We start from the raw sequence: 20,134 nt of genomic DNA, 5'->3' as shown, positions 1-20,134 counted from the left end.
CAAAGACTTGGAATCAACCCAAATGTCCATCTGTGACAGACTGGATTAAGAAAATGTGGCACATATACACCATGGAATACTATGCAGCCATAAAAAAGGATGAGTTTGCGTCCTTTGTAGGGACATGGATGCAGCTGGAAACCATCATTCTTAGCAAACTATCACAAGAACAGAAAACCAAACACCGCATGTTCTCACTCATAGGTGGGAACTGAACAATGAGATCACTTGGACTCGGGAAAGGGAACATCACACACCGGGGCCTATCATGGGGAGCGGGGAGCAGGGAGGGATTGCATTGGGAGTTATACCTGATATAAATGATGAATTGATGGGTGCTGACGAGTTGATGGGTGCAGCACACCAACATGGCACAAGTATACATATGTAACAAACCTGCACGTTATGCATATGTACCCTAGAACTTAAAGTATAATAAAAAATTAAAATTAAAATTAAAAAAAATAAAATTGCAGGAAAAGGGAGGTGGGCCTTACGATTTTTTTTTAAAACCTCTGTTGAAAGTGTGCTTTGCCCATATCGTGGCATCATAGTTGCATGTTGTACTTTGTTTATTGATCCTTTATTGCCAAGCCCTATGTAAGAAAGGACTCGATGAATGTTCATTAGATGAATGAATGGAGTCTTGTTCGTATTCATCCTGGATTCTTGAGTTTGTCCCTGGGAACAGATGGGTGTTCTGGTTCTGATAATGCTAATAATCTCTTCAAAGATATAAACAGCATTAAAGACTTCACTTTAAACTGGTATTCCCAGAAAAAAAAAAAAAGACTTGCAAGCTTGAAAACTACTTCTGAAATATAGTTTGACTTGTCTGTCTGTTGCATATTGTCAGAATTGTTATCATTTGTATAGGCAGCCTTCCATTGTTACCTGTCCCTTATCTGAGAAATTCTGTGAAACATTAGCATGGTATACCAAGAGAGTTCATCGCAGCAGTTAGATAATCACCGGTGTAAGGCACACTTAAAATACTTAAAACTAATACATTAATGAAAAAGTGATTTTTAAGGTTTTAAAGATGTTGAAACCTGTCATTCAAATTATCAAGGAACTGTATTCAATTTTAGCTTTCCTGTAGATATTGGCCGATAAGCAGAAAGTGTTTAATATTATCATTAGAACTTTATTTTGCCAACATTTAATCTTGTGAACAAAGCAGTTATTTCTTTGCGAATCATTTTGTAATAAAGCAGGCTTTCTATGGTTGTGTTTATTACAAAAACATTTATCCCAGTTAAAATGGAACACAATAACATTGTTTTGGATAGTTGCTGAAATTTGCTAAAATACCAATTGTGGTGAGATAGTTTGGTGTTTTTTAGTTGTCCAAATACAGCTTTATAATTTTGTTGTTTTGGTACTCTGAGGCAAAAAGATTAGTTAATTTTGTGAATCTGTATGCCTTGGGTCCTTAGTAACTGGATGGCCTCTTACAAATCGAAAATATTATTCTATGCACCATGTGGTGAGATAGCGGGATGGATGTCATAATGATGAGATTCCAAATACCATTGTGAAAGCTTTTCTAGAGAAGAGGTCAAAGAAAATGGTCTATTCCTTAAATGAATGCCTGTTACATTAATATGCCCTCCTGTCATTTAAATATTGTCCTCAGAGTGATCAAAAAGGTCATGGCCTCTGGGTCTTTACTGCTAATGCTACTTCCTTCCTCATTTTTAGAAAAATTACTGTTAATAGAAATGATACACTCACTTTTTTTAACATGATATTTCTGTATTTTAAAAAAGCGTAAGAAACCATTAACATTTAATTTATGATTCTCACTTGTCATTCTAATTTATATTTTTAAAGATTTACATTATTTTGAGTAAATTCTAATCCTATGAAATGATGCAGATGTCACCAACTTAAATTCAATTCTCATCTTATACATAATTCTAAATATATTACTTTGAGTAATACATGTTTACTTAGATTTACTATATTAAGTATAGGTTCTGTGAAGTCATAAGTATATACCTATATGGTTTCTTGCTATTCTTGATTTTCATAATAATGAGGGTCAAAGTGCCCTTCTGCTCCTTCTTGTTCTGGGCTCTCATGAGCGTTGTCAGGATCATCGTGATCTTCACTTTCATCATCATCGTCTTGAAATCTCCTGAAAACTTGTGTCCTTAGTTGTATTGTTTGACCATTAACGCTTCTTTGTTCACCATAATAAATAGTGTGTATATGAGGGAAGCAGAAGAAGATGTATGAGCTTATTGGTTCTTTTAGTTTATTTTGGTCCACACGAATGTATGTTAAATGGTGGTGATGCAATGGGTCAATAGAAGGACACATCACTGTAAGATTCATCTCTGAAAGAAATAAATTAAAAATTAATTTTGCATTATAGTATAATCCTTAGTTATGACCATAATTCTATGTTAGATTTTATGTTGTATGGGATATAATTCTGTTAATTAAAATACTTACAAATTGAATTGTTTCTCTTTTTACATTAATCAAATAATAAAATGAAGAAAATTAAATTATAAATGAGTTTTGTATTACCAAAATATATATGGCTTCATTGGCTTTTCTGATTAATACATTCCTAGTAGAACAATCTCAAAAAAATTATCTGCAATCCCACTACTTAGGATACTCATATTTCTTCATATACTCTATTATTTCTCTCTCTATATATTATATGTGTGTGTGTGTGTGTGTGTGTGTGTGTATATATATATATATATTTTTTTTTTTTTTTTTTTTGGAGACAGAGTTTTGCTCTGTCACCCAGGCCAGGAAGCAGTGGCATGATCTCAGCTCATGGCAACCTCCGAGTTCAAGCAACTGTCATGCCTTGGCCTCCCAAGTAACTGGGAGTACAGGTGCACATCACCATGCCTGGCTAATTTTTGTATTTTTAGTAGAGATGGGACTTCACCATGTTGACCAGGCTTGTCTCGAACTCCTGGCCTCAAGTGATTCACCCCACCCGCCTCAGCCTCCCACAGTGCTCTGATTTCAGGCCTGAGCCACTGTGCCCAGCCTGTTTCTCAATATTTAAGGCAATACAATTTAATAGGAAGGACTGTAAACTGAATAGCACACATTTCTCTGGGGCAAATTGCTGCCATTCCCTTAAGCAACTTCAAAACAACCATCTTCCGCAACGTCTAAAGCATAGCTTATTAAATATTTTTTTCCTTAAAAGATCAGAATTCTATTCTTTCTCTCTTTAAAGCACAATAAAAGTCTACATACTTTCTATTTCATTATTTTGTAGATATAGGTGTTCCAGATTTCTTGGAATATAGAATGCTTGCTTCAATTTGTTGTGTCCAACACTGAGCTCTACAAGGTTGGGAAGATTAAAAATATTATATGGGATGTCTTGTAGTTTGTTGTGTGACAGTCTTAAAGCATGAAGTTTTGGAAGTTTGTCGAAGTATTTTTCAGGTATAGAAGAAATTGAATTATTTTCTAAAGACAGATACATAAGTGAAGAAGGCAAACCAGGAGGCATTGATTCTAATCTGTTATTGCAGAGGTTGAGCTGCATTAGTTTTTCCATTTTGGCAAAGATTTTGTCTTTTAGCAGAGAATCATGAAGATGATTATAACAGAGATCAAGCATGGTCAAGTTTACTAGCCCATCCATGGCATTTGTCTGCAGTTTGGAGATTTCATTGTAACCAAGAAGGAGTCTTTCCAGAGATTTAGGAAGAGGAAATGGAAATTCTTCTAAATTGTTATGCTCTAGATGAAGTTGTAGTAGATTTGGAAGCTTAGCAAACACACCATAATCAATCTTTTGAGATTTAATTTTGTTGTGGCTGAGGTTAATTTCTTTAAGATAAGTTGCATTGATGAATGAATTTGCAGTCACAGCCTCAATTTCATTGAACTGAAGGTAGAGTTGCTGAATGTGCATCGGAATATTTGGGATAGTCTTGAGTTTGCGATTATCACAGTACATTGATGATGGAAAGTTAGTTGGACAGAAGCATTCACTGACACAGCCTAAAGTGTACTGATAAAAAGGAACTCCGTAGTCTACATTTTGACGAAATGGGAATCCTGTTTGATAATCATCATCTGGCTCTTGCTCATAGTCTTCATCCCACTGATAAGTTTCATATTGGCAATGTACTTTGACTCCAAGAAAGAAGAAAATAACAAATATTGGACTTAAAAAACCCATCTTCTTCTTCTTCTTTTTTTTTTTTTCCTATTGCAAGGAGAAAAGGAAACATTGTGGAGAAAGTGAGTAAACTCAATACGCTTTGTATAAATTGACAGTTATATGAAATGTATTATACCTATGTCTGTATACAAAAGAATATCCAGAAAGAATGGGCAGTGCTGAAACCAAAATTTTTTTCTTTCTTTTTTTGTGACAGTGTCTCCTCTGTCACCCAGGCTGGAGTACAGTGGCATGATCTCAGCTCACTGCAACTTCTGCCTCCCAGGTTCAAGCGATTCTCATGCCTCAGCCTCCTGAGTAGCTGGGACTACAGGTGCATGCCACTATGCCTGGCTTATTTTTGTATTTTTTAGTAGAGACAAGGTTTCGTTATGTTGCCCAGGCTGGTCTCAAACTCCTGACCTCAAGGGATACTCCAGCCTTGGCCTCCCAAAGTGCTGGGATTACAGGTGTGAGTCACCACGCCCGGCCTCAAACCAAAATTAATGTTTAAGTGCCAATGAGGTGAGATTTTTTTTTTTTTTTTTTTTTTTTTTTTTTTTTTTTTTTTTGAGGTGGAGTCTTGCCTCGTCACCCAGGTTGGAGTGCAGTGGCGCAGTCTTGGCTCACTTCAACCTCCTCTTCCCTGGTTCAAGTGATTCTCCTGCCTCAGCCTCCCGAGTAGCTGGAACTACAGGCACGTGCCACCACACTCAGCTAATTTTTGTATTGTTAGTAGAGACTGGGTTTCTCCATCTTGACCAGGCTGGTCTCTAACTCCTGACCTCAGGTGATCCACCCACCTTGGCCTCTCAAAGTGCTGAGATTACAGGCGTGAGCCACCACTCCTGGCTGAGGTTTTTTTTTTTTTAAGTCACATATTACACTGAACTAGAGTCAAAAGTCTGGTATACTAGACTTTCTACTAAGTAACCATCTTTTAAGAGTCCCACTTTATCTTGCTTACTAGAGTATAGATCTATGATGATAATAACATGACATCATTCAACTACAGTCTGATCCTTCCAATATAAATGCTGGGTGTTCTTTGGAATTACCTGATCCTTTAATGATGGTCGCTGCCTGGGGGAGGAGAGACCTTTATTTCAGTTAGAGAGCTTTTGCCTGGGAGATTCTACAACTTCTATTTGTTTTCTGCCCTTCAGAAGAACATGAAATGCTTCCTTTTATGTGATAACTTCAGATATTTAGAAATAGTATTCATGTTTCCTTTTAATATTTTCTGTCCAAAACTAATTGCACCATCAAATTTTCCTCACGAAACAGTTTCCAGAATCCAATTATTTAGTCTCTGACTCTGCTTGAATAACTACTTTAAATCCTAAAGACGTACAATGTTTATGTTCTACAAAATTCAAATGTCTTTACATTTTTCTTCCTAGCTTCCTTTTTTCCATTAGTATATTTAAGTTTTAGATATACAAATATTATTAAAAACACACTGTCCCTGTCTCCCGGGAGTTTAAAGTCTGGTGGAGGATCAGATACATATGCAGCAGAATGCAGGAAGAGGATATTGTGTGGAGCAGGATTGCAAAGGGGCACACTTCACAATGAACACTCGGTGCTGAAACTTGAAGTTCTAGGGAAGGGTCAATTGTGTCCCAGATGAGAAGCCTGAAACCTACATTTCATTTCTGTCACTTAACATATCTGCCTCTTGCCTCATCAATAAAAGAAGAATTGCAATTATAGCTGAATTATACCTTGGCTGCTTATCTGCTTATCTTGTATGTTGCCTTGTGTCTTTTTTTTTTCTTGAGATGGAGTCTTGCTCTGTTGCCCAAGCTGGAGTGCAGTGGTGTGATCTTGGCTCACTGCAGCCACCACCTCCTGGGTTTAAGCAATTCTCCTGCCTCAGCCTCCCCAGTAGCTGGGATTACAAGCACGCTCCACCATACCTGGCTAATTTTCGTATTTTTAGTAGAGACGGGGTTTCACCATGTTGACCAGGCTGGTCTCGAACTCCTGACCTCATGATCCACCCACCTTGGCCTCCCAAAGTGCTGAGCCACTGCACCCAGCCTTCTTGTGTCATATCTTGCCTGCTTATCCCACCTGGTTGTTGTTAGCATTGTATGAGCTATGCATGTACAAGTACTTTGCATGTTGAAAACTGCTATCCAGATGAAATGAATGTATCGTTTAGGAAAAACGTTTAAAAAAATCCTACCTCTTTTATTCTGAGACCTTTCTACTTTTCCTATCCAGGATTTCATGAGAGCATGAGTTTCCTAAAAAATTGTTGCATATAATGAAATGACTTATCTCCTATTCATCTAGAATGGTTCTATTTTTCATCATTGGTATAATTGAGAGAATACTTAAGTTATTTTCTTTGACAGAACCTCATTTGAGAAAGGTTAAGAAACATCTCAGTTTCTTGTTCTTTTCTTGTCAGAAATTATAAATGTATAAATGTAACTATTGTGTGTATTTGGGATTTGAAGTAGTTGTTCAGGTGAAGTCAGAGACCCTTGAGCTCTTTTCCTGCAGTGATACTTTCCTTCATTCTTCCTCACCGTTTGCTCCCATGTGCCCGCATCCTGGATTTTGTCATTGCTGTTATTGGAACCCTTCATACTCTCCATTTTGAGTATTCCACACTCAGACCACTATCTCTATGTAGTAACTCCAGCTGCAATAATTCTTCAATTTCAGTGGAACCTCAGCTACTGATTCTATTATTTTTCACTGTCCCTCATCCATCCTTGCCAACATTGTCAGTTCCTTCTTACCAACGTAGACCCCATAGTTCATCACTATCGTTGCTCTTTTGCACATGCCCTAAACTTTCTGGCTCCTTCAATCTGCCAAACTCCAACTCTGGTTACTCCCAATTCTCCACCTACTCACAGCCTGTCACAGCTGATTGTAACTGAAGAAAAGCAGGAGCATGGTGACTGGTCTCACTCTCAATTCAAGACCACTAACCTCAAGTGCTGTCTTTGCGTTTCCTTAGACCATCCTCTTTCCCTCTCTTCTATGCTACTGTGTTGTAACTTTCCTCTCTCAAGTCTCTAATACCTCATTCCCCATTATTATTTTTGGGTGATGACCTTGCTTCTTTTTTTTAAGTCAAGAAAATAGGATCAAGATATCATTTATTTCTATTTTCTTATATTTATCCCTACCAAAAGAAGATGCCAAAATAGCAATGGTTTTTGTTTTTTTTTTTAACCGTATGTGCTTTTGAAACTCATGACGTTTCTTTGTGCAACTCTGTTACATCCATTTTTCTTTCTTTTCTGTGAGATTTGTGGAAGATGTGACATTTGACCTAGACCTTGAAGGAATGTTAAGGTTCTCATAGAGGGAGGTGAGGAAGATCTCTGGATAGAAGAGATAAGCAAAAACATACAAGCAACAGATGGTGATGTGTTTGGGGTATGTGGTTGGTTAACTCTTGAAGGAGCAAAATAAGACTATTAAATCCAGATCTGAAGGGATTAGCCTAACTTTTTTTTCTGAGACAGAGTCTTGCTCTGTCACCCAGGCTGGAGCACAGTGGTGCACTCTTGGCTCACCCTCCGTCTCCTGGGCCCAAGTGACTCTCTTGCTTCAGCCTCCGAGTAGCTAGGATTACAGATGCATGCCACCACACCTGGCTATTTTTTTTTGTTTTTTATAGAGACACGGTTTTGCCATGTTGCTCAATCTGGTCATGAACTTCTGGGCTCAACCAGTCTGCCCCCCGCTCAGCCTTTACTTGAACATTTTGCCTAATCAAAAGTTTAATGTAACTTTTTTACCAAAGTGCTGGGATTACAGGCATGAGCCACCACACTCGGCCTTGGAGGGCCTAAATTCTGACCTAAGAAATTTGCACTCTGGGAATGAATGCTTAATTTAATGAATTAACATATTTAGGCTGTGATTTCACACTGCAGTCAGTGTTCATGGGTGAAAAAGTAGAGAATCTTGGAAGGAGGTAGAATTAAGGAGTTACGGTCTTATACCAAAGGGCAGTGTTCAGAGCAGGCTCTCCTTGCTGGGCTGGAAGCTCCCAGTGGGTCTGCTTGGAAATGCTTATTCACCTACTGTACTCTACTACTTTACTATTTGTGAACATCCTTAGTGAAGCACTTTACAAATATTAGTAGTTAGTTTGATTGGGTTATATCAGTTTATAGTTATCTTGAATAATTTCTAGCGGTGAGGCACTATGCTAAGTTGGTGGAGAATACAGAAATGAAGAAGACATGAAACCATAGTCCCTTCTGTAAAGAGCAGACAGCTTAGTGGAAGAGAGAGATACAACGAAGTGAACCCTAATCTAAGGCAGAGGGTAATATTGTTTATAGCAGAGATAGGCAATGCTGTGGGGCCAGTGGCTTACCTCAGCTTTAGAGAAACAGGAAAGTCTTTTGTAGACATCATTTGACCAAGACTTTGGGAGATTAATAGGAATGGATATAGAATATTCGAAATGTTTTATACTCATTGATGATATTTTACATATAATTTTATAATATTTTCTTGTACTCATTATAGTACAACATATTAACTTTTTATTTTTGGAGACAGAGCCTCGCTCTGTCACCCAGGCTAGGGCGCGGTGGCATGATCGCCACTTACTGCAACCTCCACCTCCCAGCCTTCAGTGATTCTTGTGCCTCAGCCTTCTGAGTAGCTGGGATTACAGGCGTGCATCACCACGACTGGCTACACTTTTTTGTATTTTTAGTTAAGACGGGATTTTGCCATGTTGGCCAGCCTGGTCTCGAACTCCTGACCTCAGGTGGTCCGCCCACCTCTGCCTCCCAAAGTGCTGAGATTACAGGTGTGAGCCACTGCGCCTGGCTGAAAACTCAGCTTGATTTTTATCCTTTTGTTGAGAACATTAGCTCATCATCAGTTAGCAACTTTACATTTGAGAATTAGAGTCTGTTGTTGAACAACTATGAAAAATTTTTGGGAAAAAAGAAGGCCTTGAATCAAGACATCATGATTGGGGCGTCTTTGAAAATAAAGAGATTCTTAATGTTGTCTGCTTTCGGTCTTTGTGAGCACCTAAGAAGAAAGTCTTTCCTTGAGGAACAATTTGTCTTCTAAACCTGAACTTATCTTAAACATCCTTGTCCTCCTCCCTCCACGTTTCTAACCATGTAGTACAATCTTGTCCCACTCCCTTTGATTAAGTGCAGTTTTCTGGTCTGAAATCCATCCTGTTTTCATCTCTATGCTCATTATTTTCTATGCCTCTTACTCTTTCCCCAGGATAATTTCCCATGTTACAACAATCTCTTATTTTATCCAAATTTTTCATTCCCCAACTAATCTCTTCTCAGTCATTTGCTAAACATATTTTTGTTACTTCTGCTTTTCACATTCTACGATCTATGCCTTGTTCTCTATAGGATAACTCACAGCAGTATTGTATACTTCATTGTCGATCATCTCATTTCCTGATATCTTTTAACAGAATCTAGTACAATGCAGTGTTATAAGTGCTCAAAGATTTGTTGGAGGAATGATGAGGTTAATAAGCTATAGGTTAAGTCTTGCAAATGCTTCCCTCCACTAATGTTGGTTATTCCTAGGCATTTATTTCACCATGGTAATTTCTTCAAATGAACATATTCATGAGAGCTTGACTGTTCCTTTTTCTATTGAATATTTCTTCATCACAATATACTGTATTCCTCACTTTCCTAGTACATTGTGTAGTAGGAAAATAACAAATGTGAAAAGAATGGAACAAAGTAAAATATATATATTACCAGTTTTCAATGTGAATTTTTCATATTATAGCAATAAAAGCATCTGTGTCATAACGTTTCTCTTACTTGGAGAAAAGCACTTATGTGTTCATCAAGAAAAGTTTTAATTGAAATTACTAATGAGGTATAATTTACTTGTTCAGGAAAACTTTAAAAGCCTCTTAACATTTTATTATGTTAAAGACATTGTTTTATTTGTATGCCATAGAAATTAGCATATAAGAAAGCAAATATTATTATATAATTTAGATTTTTCCAAAAAAGTTCTAAATTTTAATTTTGTAAAATTCTTTTGCTATTAAAAGTACAATTACCTCAGTTATTTTTAGCCATAATACATTTAAATCTTAATTAACTAAAACCCAAAGTAACTAGATCCTTCAGTAGACTAGACAGAGGATCTGTATCTTCCCTTTGAGAAAGAGGTAAATGAAAAGACAAGCATTCTATGTCAGGGATTTAGTCAGTAGAGAAATTTGGAGGAAATCTTGTGTGAAATTTGTACAAATGCCCATCAACCCCCCAACCGGAATCACTAGCATTGCTCAGCTGTATGCCTCAAAGGCATTAGCTGGTTCTTTGTTACTTATAATTCATAGAGAAAAAGAGACCTAAGGAAGAGGAAGAGTTTGATTCCTTTAACATGAGAATCTCTCCTTTCATTCAAAGTAAAAAAAAAAAATCTAAACAAAGATTTTTTGTTGGGTAAATCTTAAATGAGAAAGTTAAACTCATTATACTACTTTACTTGAACATTTTGCCTAATCAAAAGCTTAATGTAACTTTTTTACCAAATTTTGCTTCCAAAAATTGTGCTTTTATAATAGATGCAGTCTATTTTAATATTAAGCAAATCCAATATACTTTTTAAATTTTAACAGTAGGAATACATTCTTAAAAAATTGAAAATTATTTTATTATCATACCTGTTCAATTTGCTTTAGTTTTCGGGGTTGATGAATTTGTAAATCCTTTAAATGAATCAGAAATTCCTAAATTCTTTAACTGAGTCTCTTAAAAATCCACAGTAACTCTGTGTCCAGACAGGGCTGTCTCTTGAATTACTGTAGCAATTTAAGCAAATACAATCTTCTTGGAAAACACTTGGGTTGAATTAAAATTATGTATTTCTTTTCATTACATGAAACTTTGTGGACTCAAATTAAGATGCTTGTGTTCTTGGTCAGATTTATGTGGCTTACTTCTTTCTTTTCCCCTTAATTTTGGTTTGAGGTATGGCAAGAATTTCCTCTAATGTGAAAGGCAAACAAAACTAAATGAAACAGCATGTACTGATTACTGTTTTTATTTTCATTTTCATGCCAAAGAATTCTTCAAATTAAGGCCCACTGTGACAGGGAACTCCAGTGTCTCAGCAACTTAAGGTGGAACTCAAAATTTCTTTTTTTATTTTTTGAGATGGAGTCTCGCTTTGCCGCCCAGGCCAGAGTACAGTGGTGCAACCTTGGCTCACCGCAACCTCCACCTCCCGGGTTCAAGCGATTCTCCTGCCTCAGCCTCCCGAGTAGCTGGGATTACAGGCATGAGCCACCACGCCCGGCTAAGTTTTTGTATTTTTAGTAGAGATGGGGTTTCACCATGTTGACCAGGCTGGTCTTGAACTCCTGACCTCAGGTGATCCTCCCGCCTCTGCCTTCCAAAGTGCTGGAATTACAGGCGTGAGCCACCACGCCTGTCCTGGAACTCAAAATTTCTTGAGTCGCTTGGTTGTTCACCACCTAGGTTCACATCAGTACTTTGTTAAAACAAGGAATCAGGATTAGAAACATATAACATTTCGCATTCAATTTATTTTTAAAAGGCACTGGATTGTTGTTGCTTACACAGATTAAGTATATGACTTTTCTATACAAAGGCTTACATCCTCATTTTTATCAGCTATCTCGTTTCTCCTTTTGTTTGCAGATGTACCCACTAGAATGCTTTCTAATACCCTTTGAGATAAAATTAGTCAGTTGGTTGCACTCCAAAGGTACATCTCCAATTTGCCTGTTTTTAGTATTGCACAAAATAATTTTGTAGTATTGAATAAAATGGAATGAAAAGCTTATGTTGCTCAATAGCTATTGCCTTTATTTTGTAGATTTAGAAAATTTCTTCATTTCATAGAGCTGTCTCTCCTGAATAGTAAGAGTTAACTGTTTTTAATGTTTAATTTTTACACTGTTTTCGTATTCTAAACAGAGAGTTGACTTGTGTCTTTTGGCAGTGGACTCAGAGTTCATTTTGGGGGGAATTCTTAAGCTTTTACAAACTAATAAGATAAAGTGAATCCTGGAGTTCATTTTGTTTCCTCAAAAAAGTGTTTTCCATTAGCTTTTTACAAAGAACTCACAAGATTTATTTTGTTAAACTTTGCATTTAAGAAAAGTATACAGTGTTTCAAGTGATGCTTTGGCAGTTGTAAAACTCTAGTCTATTATTGGAGACACTGGTATGAAAAACGTGGCAGACCACATTTGAGCCAAGATTCCATCTTGTTACTGATCTTTTCCATATGTTTTCTGTTAGTGTCTTTGTTCTTAAAACTCAGGCTTTCACTAAGGAAAAGAGAGCAAATCTGTGTACTTTTTTCAAAAATGGTTTTATGTGCCTTCACAGTCCTTTTGGAAGATTAACTTAAAATCAACAGCCTAATGTTTATATAACTTCTCATTAACTCTGTGATTTGGATTTACGATATTGATTGTTATTCATGTTTTTAACAAATGTGAAAAAAATTATCAGTGGGTAATAGAATAAAAAATGTCGAGAAAATTTAAACTGATTGGCAATGTCTGTCTAGGAGGTTTAAGGTGGCAAGGGATGGGAATGCAGGGAGGTGGTGGTTAGTTCAAGTCAGGCCTTAAAGGAAAAATAGGCAATGTGAGTTTGTAATAGTTCACTGTTTTAGTTAAGTGGTTATAATTGTAGCAGTTGGGGAGAAAATGAGTTGAATTGTTGAAAAGTGTAAATTATATGCTATGATTATACTTTGATTGAAATAGATTCAGTATCTCAAAGCTGAGTGACACAGGACTGGCTAGGAAAGGCCCTCCTGAGACCTGCTTAATTAACGTAATAAAGCATTACAATTTTCTGTGCATTTGTTCCACTTTATTTATTGGGCGCCTACTTTGTGTAAATTTTAGGCACTTGGGACTCAGCAGTGAAAGTCTCTGTTGTTATAGAAAAGGAAAACAGAAAATAAATGTAAATAATCATAAAATGCAGAATATAAACAAGGTAGAATGCGATGGAAGAGAATAATGCAAGGTAAAGGGATGAAAATGAGGCATTGGGGTACGAGTCAACAGTTCAGGCATCGCTGTATGTGGGGACTGGAATGGAACAATTAAGTTATTGTATGGCAGATGGTGAGAGCTGAGTGTCTCACTGTTGGAGTGGGAGTTACAAATAAATAAGCGAGGTGAGGTGGTGACAGTGATCCATGTGGTAATAGATTAGAGTTGAAGACATCAGTATGAACTCATATTTAGCTTAATGCAGCTGGTTAAAAGGGAAATGTAGTTATGTTATATATACATAGCACACACATAGACCTCCTTGCTCTGTTGGCTGAGAGAGCCTACAAGCAGGAGCATTTTAAGCAGCAGCAAACACAGTCAAAGCCCAGATCTTGGTTTCTAACATCATTTTCCAGTAAAAGGAACCAGGGCTGCTCCTTGGAGAAATGGCTGATTCCAGGAGGACTGGAGCAAGGAAAGTAGGAAAGAAACTGCCTGGAGCATTGCACAGTACCAGAAAAAGGACACTCAGCAAAGAAAGGGATCTGGGGAGTCTCTGTTCTACTCAGTTTTGCTGTGAACCTAAAACTGCTCTAAAAAATAACATCTGTTCATCTTTGTTGTTGTTGTTGAGACGGAATCTCGCTTTGTCGCCCAGGCTGGAGTGCAGTGGCACCGTCTCGGCTCAGTGCAGCCTCCACCTCCTGGGTTCAAGCAATTCTCCTGCCTCAGCCTCCCGAGTAACTGGGATTACAGGCATGTGCTACCATGTCCAGCTAATTTTGTATTTTCAGTAGAATCGGGGTTTTTCCATGTTGGTCAGGCAGATCTTGAACTCCCGACCTCAGGCAGTCTGCCCACTTCAGCCTCCCAAAGTGCTGGGATTGCAGGCATGAGCCACCATGCCCTGCCTATTAATATTTTAAAAAGGGCAGGCAGATACTATTTTAGGTAGTTTAGATATTTAGAACTGAATATGGTGATGGGGCAAGTCAAGTTGGTATCAACTTGGCTGATGCCTAGTGATCTAGGAGGAGGGAGTCAGTGGTACTCTCACGGTAGCCAGTGTCAGGGTCAAGGCAGACATATGCCTGGAAGTAACCACCTCAGCATTCTAAATGGAATCAAGTTTGTAAGGCAGATAATGACACTTAGCTGATGAACTACCTTCTATCAGAAAGGCCACTTGGGCAGCCCTGTAGAAACAATCCAAACATTAATTGCAGTCAGTCTCTTGGTCTGCTGCTCCCGGGGGCTATGAGGAGCCCCTGAATTCATGGCCCATACTCACAAGCTTTCTTGGCCGTCATCATTCCCATTTTCTGTAAATGGTACCCCCATCCCAACCCTGGCCACTCTCTTGTGTAAGCCAGAAGTTTGGGAGTCCTTTAAATTAGTGCCTTCTCAAGTGTGGTAGGAGGCCCATCAGCATCAGAATTACCAGAGCTGCTTATTAAAAATTCAGGTTCCAGCATCTTTATATACTCTAGATCTACAAAATCAGAACCTCTGAGCATGGGCTCAGGAACTTCCATTTTAAACAAGTGTCCCAGGTCCCACCAAACCTTGAGGACCCCTGATGTAAATACTTCTCCCTGACTTTCAAATTGAATCTGTTGGTGAATCTTTTGTGTTCTACACCCAAATATCTTTTTGGTCTGTCTTTGTCTCGTACCACGACTGCCATCATCTCAAACCCAGGTGCTCTGGGTAGGGTCTTGACTATGTTCACACATATCCTTCTCCAAGCAGTTTTCTTGCTGTCTGCATAAAAATCAGACTGCACACTGTCTCTACTTAAACTTCCTTGTTTCTACTTGTTACTTGTTTCTACTTGTTACTTCCAGTGATGCTTTATTTTAAAAAAATAAATTCTAAACACTGATCTTCAAGCTTGGGGATGATCTGACCCTGGCCTACCACTTGCCCATTCTTGGAATGTTCAGTTTGCACTACTGCTGGTTTCTGCACTGTACCCACACTGGCTTCTTTTTGAGACTCACATTGCCATGTTTCTGTCTCACTATGACCTTTGAAGGAGCGTCTCTGTCTGTTGAGGATGCTAGGCCTCTGTACCTCTCATTCTCGTTGTTAGCTAACTCATCTTTAAGACATCAGCTTATCCCAGCTGCAATTAATTATGAATGTAATTATTTGTCTGCTTTCTCCTTTCTGACAAGATTCTTTTATGAGCTGCCATGTCCTCAAACTGTCTGTCAATAGTGGTTGCTCAATAAATATTGTTTGAAAGAATGAATGAATGCACAGTACCTTCCAATGCGTATCTTCTTCTCCATTTTCTGAATATGTTTTTAATTTCCTGCCTGTTGGAGGAAAGATGCCTCCAGACAATGGCCTCTGTCAATTCAGGGGAATAATCTTACTGTCACCTCCCAGACCTTACCTGGTGAACTCATCAGCAGACCTCATAGGCCCTGTATGTGGAACAAACTTTTATTAACATAAAAGCGTGAATACAGAAACGCTGGAAACAGAAGACAATCAGTGAATACTTGGCTAAAGTCTACAGAACACAACGAAGGGAAAGAACAAATAACTGTTATGCTTAACTCAGCATCTGAATCACCTGAATATAATCTTGTCATTTTCGGGCCAAGTGAGGTGGCTCACGCCTGTAATCCCAGCACCTTGGGAGGCTGAGGAGGGCGGATTACCTGAGGTCAGGAGTTCCAGACTAGTCTGGCCAACATGGTGAAACCTTGTCTGTACTAAAAATACAAAAATTAGCGGGGCATGGCGGTAGGCGCCTGTGATCCCAGCTACTCGGGAGGTTGAGGCAGGGGAATTCCTTGAACCCAGGAGACGGAGGTTGCAGTGAGCCAAGATCGCACCATTGCACTCCAGCCTGGGTGACAAGAACGAAACTCCATCTCAAAATCATCATCATCATCATCATCATCTTGTCATTTTCTTGTGAATTTCTTCCAGAGGTATCTTGTACATATAGAAGCAAATACATATATTTAGAAATCATTATTTCTCAAGAAGCATTCTTGCATGAAATTCAAGATGTTTCTACTCTTTTCCTAATGTAAACATTGGTGCAGCTAATATACTTTTATAAGGGACTGCACACGTGTGCTAGTGTGTCAGAGGGGTCAATCTTCAGGCACAGATGTGATTATTCTCCTCAGAGGCCCTTCCAAGTGGCACTCCGAGCTGTTAAATCCTCTGCATACCATTTATCAGGTTTTAATCTTTCAGTGATCTGGTGGGTTAAAATGGTATCTCATAGTTGAGTTCTTATTTCTCTTACTATGGATCTGGTTGAATATCTCTTATATTTTACAGCCCTGTATGCTGCTTTTTCTGGAATTGCTTGTATCTTTTACTTTTGTTTCTACTGTATTGTAGGTCTTTCACTTAGTGACTTTTAGGAGTTCTTTATGCATAAGGGAAACTATGTGCTATCACTTATAACTATTATTTTCCAATTTGTAATTTGCTTTTGATGGTTTTGCCATGAAGACTTTTTGTTACGTCACTGGGTTTATCCATCTCTTCTCCTTTTTTTTTTAAAGATGAAATCATTCAAGTGATTCTCCTGCCTCAGTTGCCCAAGTAGCTGGGATTACAGGCACCCACAACTACGCCTGGCTAATTTTTGTATTTTAGTAGAGACAGGGTTTCATCATGTTGGCCAGGCTGGTCTCGAACTCCTGACCTCAGGTGATCTGCCCACTTCGGCCTCCCAAAGTGCTGGGATTACAGGCGTGAGCCACCGCACCTGGCCATCTCTTCTTAACAGCCTCCTGGCTTTTGTGTTATAGTTACTTCTGCATTCACATAAAAATTCTTCCTTGATTTCCACTGTTCATTTTAGGACCATTATGGTTTCTTTTGTTGTTGTTGTTGTTGTTTTGTTTTTGTTTATTTTTTGTTGAGATGGAGTCTCACTCTGTCACCAGGCTGAAGTGCACTGGCGCAATCTTGGCTCATTGCAACCTCCGGCTCCTGGGTTCAAGCGATTCTCCTGCCTCAGCCTCCCAAGTAGCTGGGACTACAGGTGCACACCAGCACTCCCAGCTAATTTTAGTCTTTTTAGTAGAGACAGGGTTTCACCATGTTGGCCAGGATGGTCTCGATCTCTTGACCTCGTGATCTGCCCGCTTCAGCCTCCCAAAGTGCTGAGATTACAGGTGTGAGCCACTGCGCCTGGCCAGTTTCTTTATTTTCAAATTTTTTAAAAAAAATTTGCATTTGAAAATCTGGTATGTTTAGTGTTTACAGTACTTGTTAAGTATGAGATGCGATCCCACTGAATATTTTGCTGGCATTAATTGAATAGTCCACCTTTCCCCTATCAAATTTGAAATGCCACTGTTTCCATACACTAGATTTCTTTAACTATTGAAGGCATTTCTCGACATTACATTATTTCCCTTTGACATGCCTGTCGATTGATGTATTGTTGGCGTTTGATGTGGATAAGGGTACATTTATTTAGATCTCATTAATACTTAATACTTGGTATTCTCTAAACTTTTTCCAATTTGCTAAGTATTCAATGGCAATACATTGTGATTTTAACTTCCATTGGCTTGCTTACTAAAGAGATTGAACATCTTTTCAAATGTTTTTCAGACATTTGGATTTTCTCTTCTGATGTGTGCCTGTTGATGTTTTTTACTCATTTTTCTTTTCTTTTCTTTTCTTTTCTTTTCTTTTCTTTTCTTTTCTTTTTTTTTTTTCACTCTGTCACCAGGCTGAAGTGCAGTGGGCACAATGTTGGCTCACTGCAGCCTCTCCCTCCCAGGTTCAAGCAATTCTTCTGTCTCAGCCTCCCGAGTAGCTGGGATTACATGTGCCCACCACCACGCCTGGCTAATTTTTGTATTTTTAGTAGAGATGGGGTTTCACCATGTTGGCCAGGCTGGTCTTAAAACTCCTGACGTCGTGATCTGCCCACCTCAGCCTCCCAAAATGCTGGGATTACGGGCATTACCCACTGCGCCCGGCCTTTACTCATTTTTCTGTTATGTAATTTTTTAAAATTGATTTTTACAGATTCATTATATCTCATAGATACTAACCTCTTGCTGGTTATACCTATGACTCTGTGTTAACAGTTTTTCAGTTGATTATCTTGAATTTTTTAGGCTTATGTGGATCATATGAAAATGGTAATTTTGGCCGGGCTCACTGGCTCACGCCTGTAATCCCAGCACTTTGGGAAGCTGAGGCAGGTGGATCACCTGAGGTTGGGAGTTCGAGACCAGGCTGGCCAACATGGCAAAACCCGGTCTCTACTAAAAAGATAAAAATTAGCTGGGCGTGGTGATGGGCGCCTGTAATCCCAGCCGCTCGGGAGGCTGAGGCAGGAGAATCGCTTGAACCTGGGAGGCAGAGGTTGCAGTGAAACTCTATCTCAAAAAAGAAAAAAGAATATGGTAATTTGAACTTCTCTTTAATTGCTTTTGAGGTACTAGCTCTTTGTTTGAAAGACATTTTGTAAATCTTTAGTATCTAGACAACTGGACTGTTTATTGTTTGGTCTTTCAGTTAGCTCCTGTAAACCACATGAGATGAAAGTACATTTCAAATCAATAAGGCACGTGACAGTGACAACAAAACTAGCAGATATCGTAGAATCCTCGCCAAATAAGGAGGGTTGGGTATAAAAGCCAGCACACAACCAATCACAGGCTGCAGAAAAAGCAAGAGAGCACTCATAGGCACGGGGAGCAGCCAGTACTCCACCCTCACAGAAGCAAAGTCCCACAATTATATACACAGTTAAAAAATGATTTTTACATAATTAATTCAAAGTTTCCTCTACAATGACTGGTACTAAGTACTTTGTACTTTTAGAAGTCACATTTTCAGGACTAGGAAAGGGTGGAAAGATGCATTTTACTTGGTGAAATCATTGGGAAATATTTTTGTTGTTGAGGAGGTGCAGATAGAAGTAGACCCTTTAATTTGGGGAACACATAATCCATTGTATTAGATAATTGGAGGAAAGGGCAGGAAAAAGATACAAAAAACTTTTGGACTTGAATCTTTCATGGTATTGATTTATTTTTTCTTTGATTAAATAAAAAAGATACCCTGAGATACCACAAAGCAAAAAGGCATTTAGGGAGTGGCTTAGTTCATCTTTTGCTACTATAACAGAATACCACACACTGAATAATTTATAATGAACAGGAATTTATTTCCTCACAGTTCTGGAGATTGCAAAGTCCAAGATCAAGGCACCAGCATTTGGCAAGGGACTTCTTGCTGGGTTAAAGAGAGCAAGACGGGGTGGTTCCACTCCTGTAATAACAGCGTCAGATAACCTAAATACTTCTTGAAGTTCCCACCTCTTAATACTGTTATGATGGCAGTTAGGTTTCAACATGATTTTTGGAGGAGACAAACATTAAAACCATAACAAGGAAGGAGGAGTAAATTCTTCCCGCAATCACTTTTCTGTTTGACTGGTACTTGGTACAGACAGTGAGTCTCCCTAATTACATTTGGTTTTTTTGTAAGGCAGCCTGATACCTTTTTTTCTTCTCTAATGTGGGGAAAAGGTACATTAAGCAGAAAGATTACCTTCTATAAGTTAATAAGAGATTATATAGTTTGAGATACATTTATAAAACATTATTATAAAACATCTGGAATGTTTTATAAATGATTGCTATGAGAACAATGAAAGTTTAATTACAAAAATGTACCCTAGGCTGGGTGTGGTAGCTCACGGCCTGTAATCCCAGCACTTTGGGAGGCTGAAGCAGGCGGATCACTTGAGGTCAGAAGTTCGAGACCAGTGTGGTCAACATGGCAAAACCCCAACTCTACTAAAACTACAAAAATTAGCTGAGCTCAGTGATGCATGCCTGTAATCCCAGCTACTTGGGAGGCTAAGGCAGGAGAATCACTTGAACGCGGGAGGCAGAGGTTGCAGTGAGCCAAGATTGTACCATCACACTCCAGCCTGGGTGACTGAGCAAGACTTCATCTAAAAA

At 38.5% G+C, this 20,134-nt stretch overlaps 2 protein-coding genes across 4 annotated transcripts in view; one reads left to right on the top strand and one right to left on the bottom strand.

Moving 5' to 3' along the window:
* CENPP (centromere protein P) overlaps positions 1-20,134 on the top strand; it is a 279,336-nt gene that overhangs the window by 90,651 nt on the left and 168,551 nt on the right. The gene's annotated exons all lie outside the window — the stretch shown is intronic.
* On the bottom strand, positions 1,127-11,189 carry OMD (osteomodulin). The gene is made up of 3 exons (XM_017853695.1): positions 10,833-11,189; positions 3,241-4,207; positions 1,127-2,345 (listed from the first exon to the last, which is right to left on the bottom strand). The coding sequence occupies exons 2-3, from the start codon at positions 4,178-4,180 to the stop codon at positions 2,020-2,022; spliced, it is 1,266 nt and encodes a 421-aa protein (XP_017709184.1). The 5' UTR covers positions 4,181-4,207; positions 10,833-11,189; the 3' UTR covers positions 1,127-2,019.

Source organism: Rhinopithecus bieti, unplaced genomic scaffold, assembly GCF_001698545.2.
Source record: "Rhinopithecus bieti isolate Rb0 unplaced genomic scaffold, ASM169854v2 scaffold_37505, whole genome shotgun sequence".
In the NCBI taxonomy this organism is placed as follows: domain Eukaryota; kingdom Metazoa; phylum Chordata; class Mammalia; order Primates; family Cercopithecidae; genus Rhinopithecus; species Rhinopithecus bieti.
Note: the sequence above shows the minus strand (reverse complement) of the source record. Positions and strands in the feature narration are given on the sequence as shown.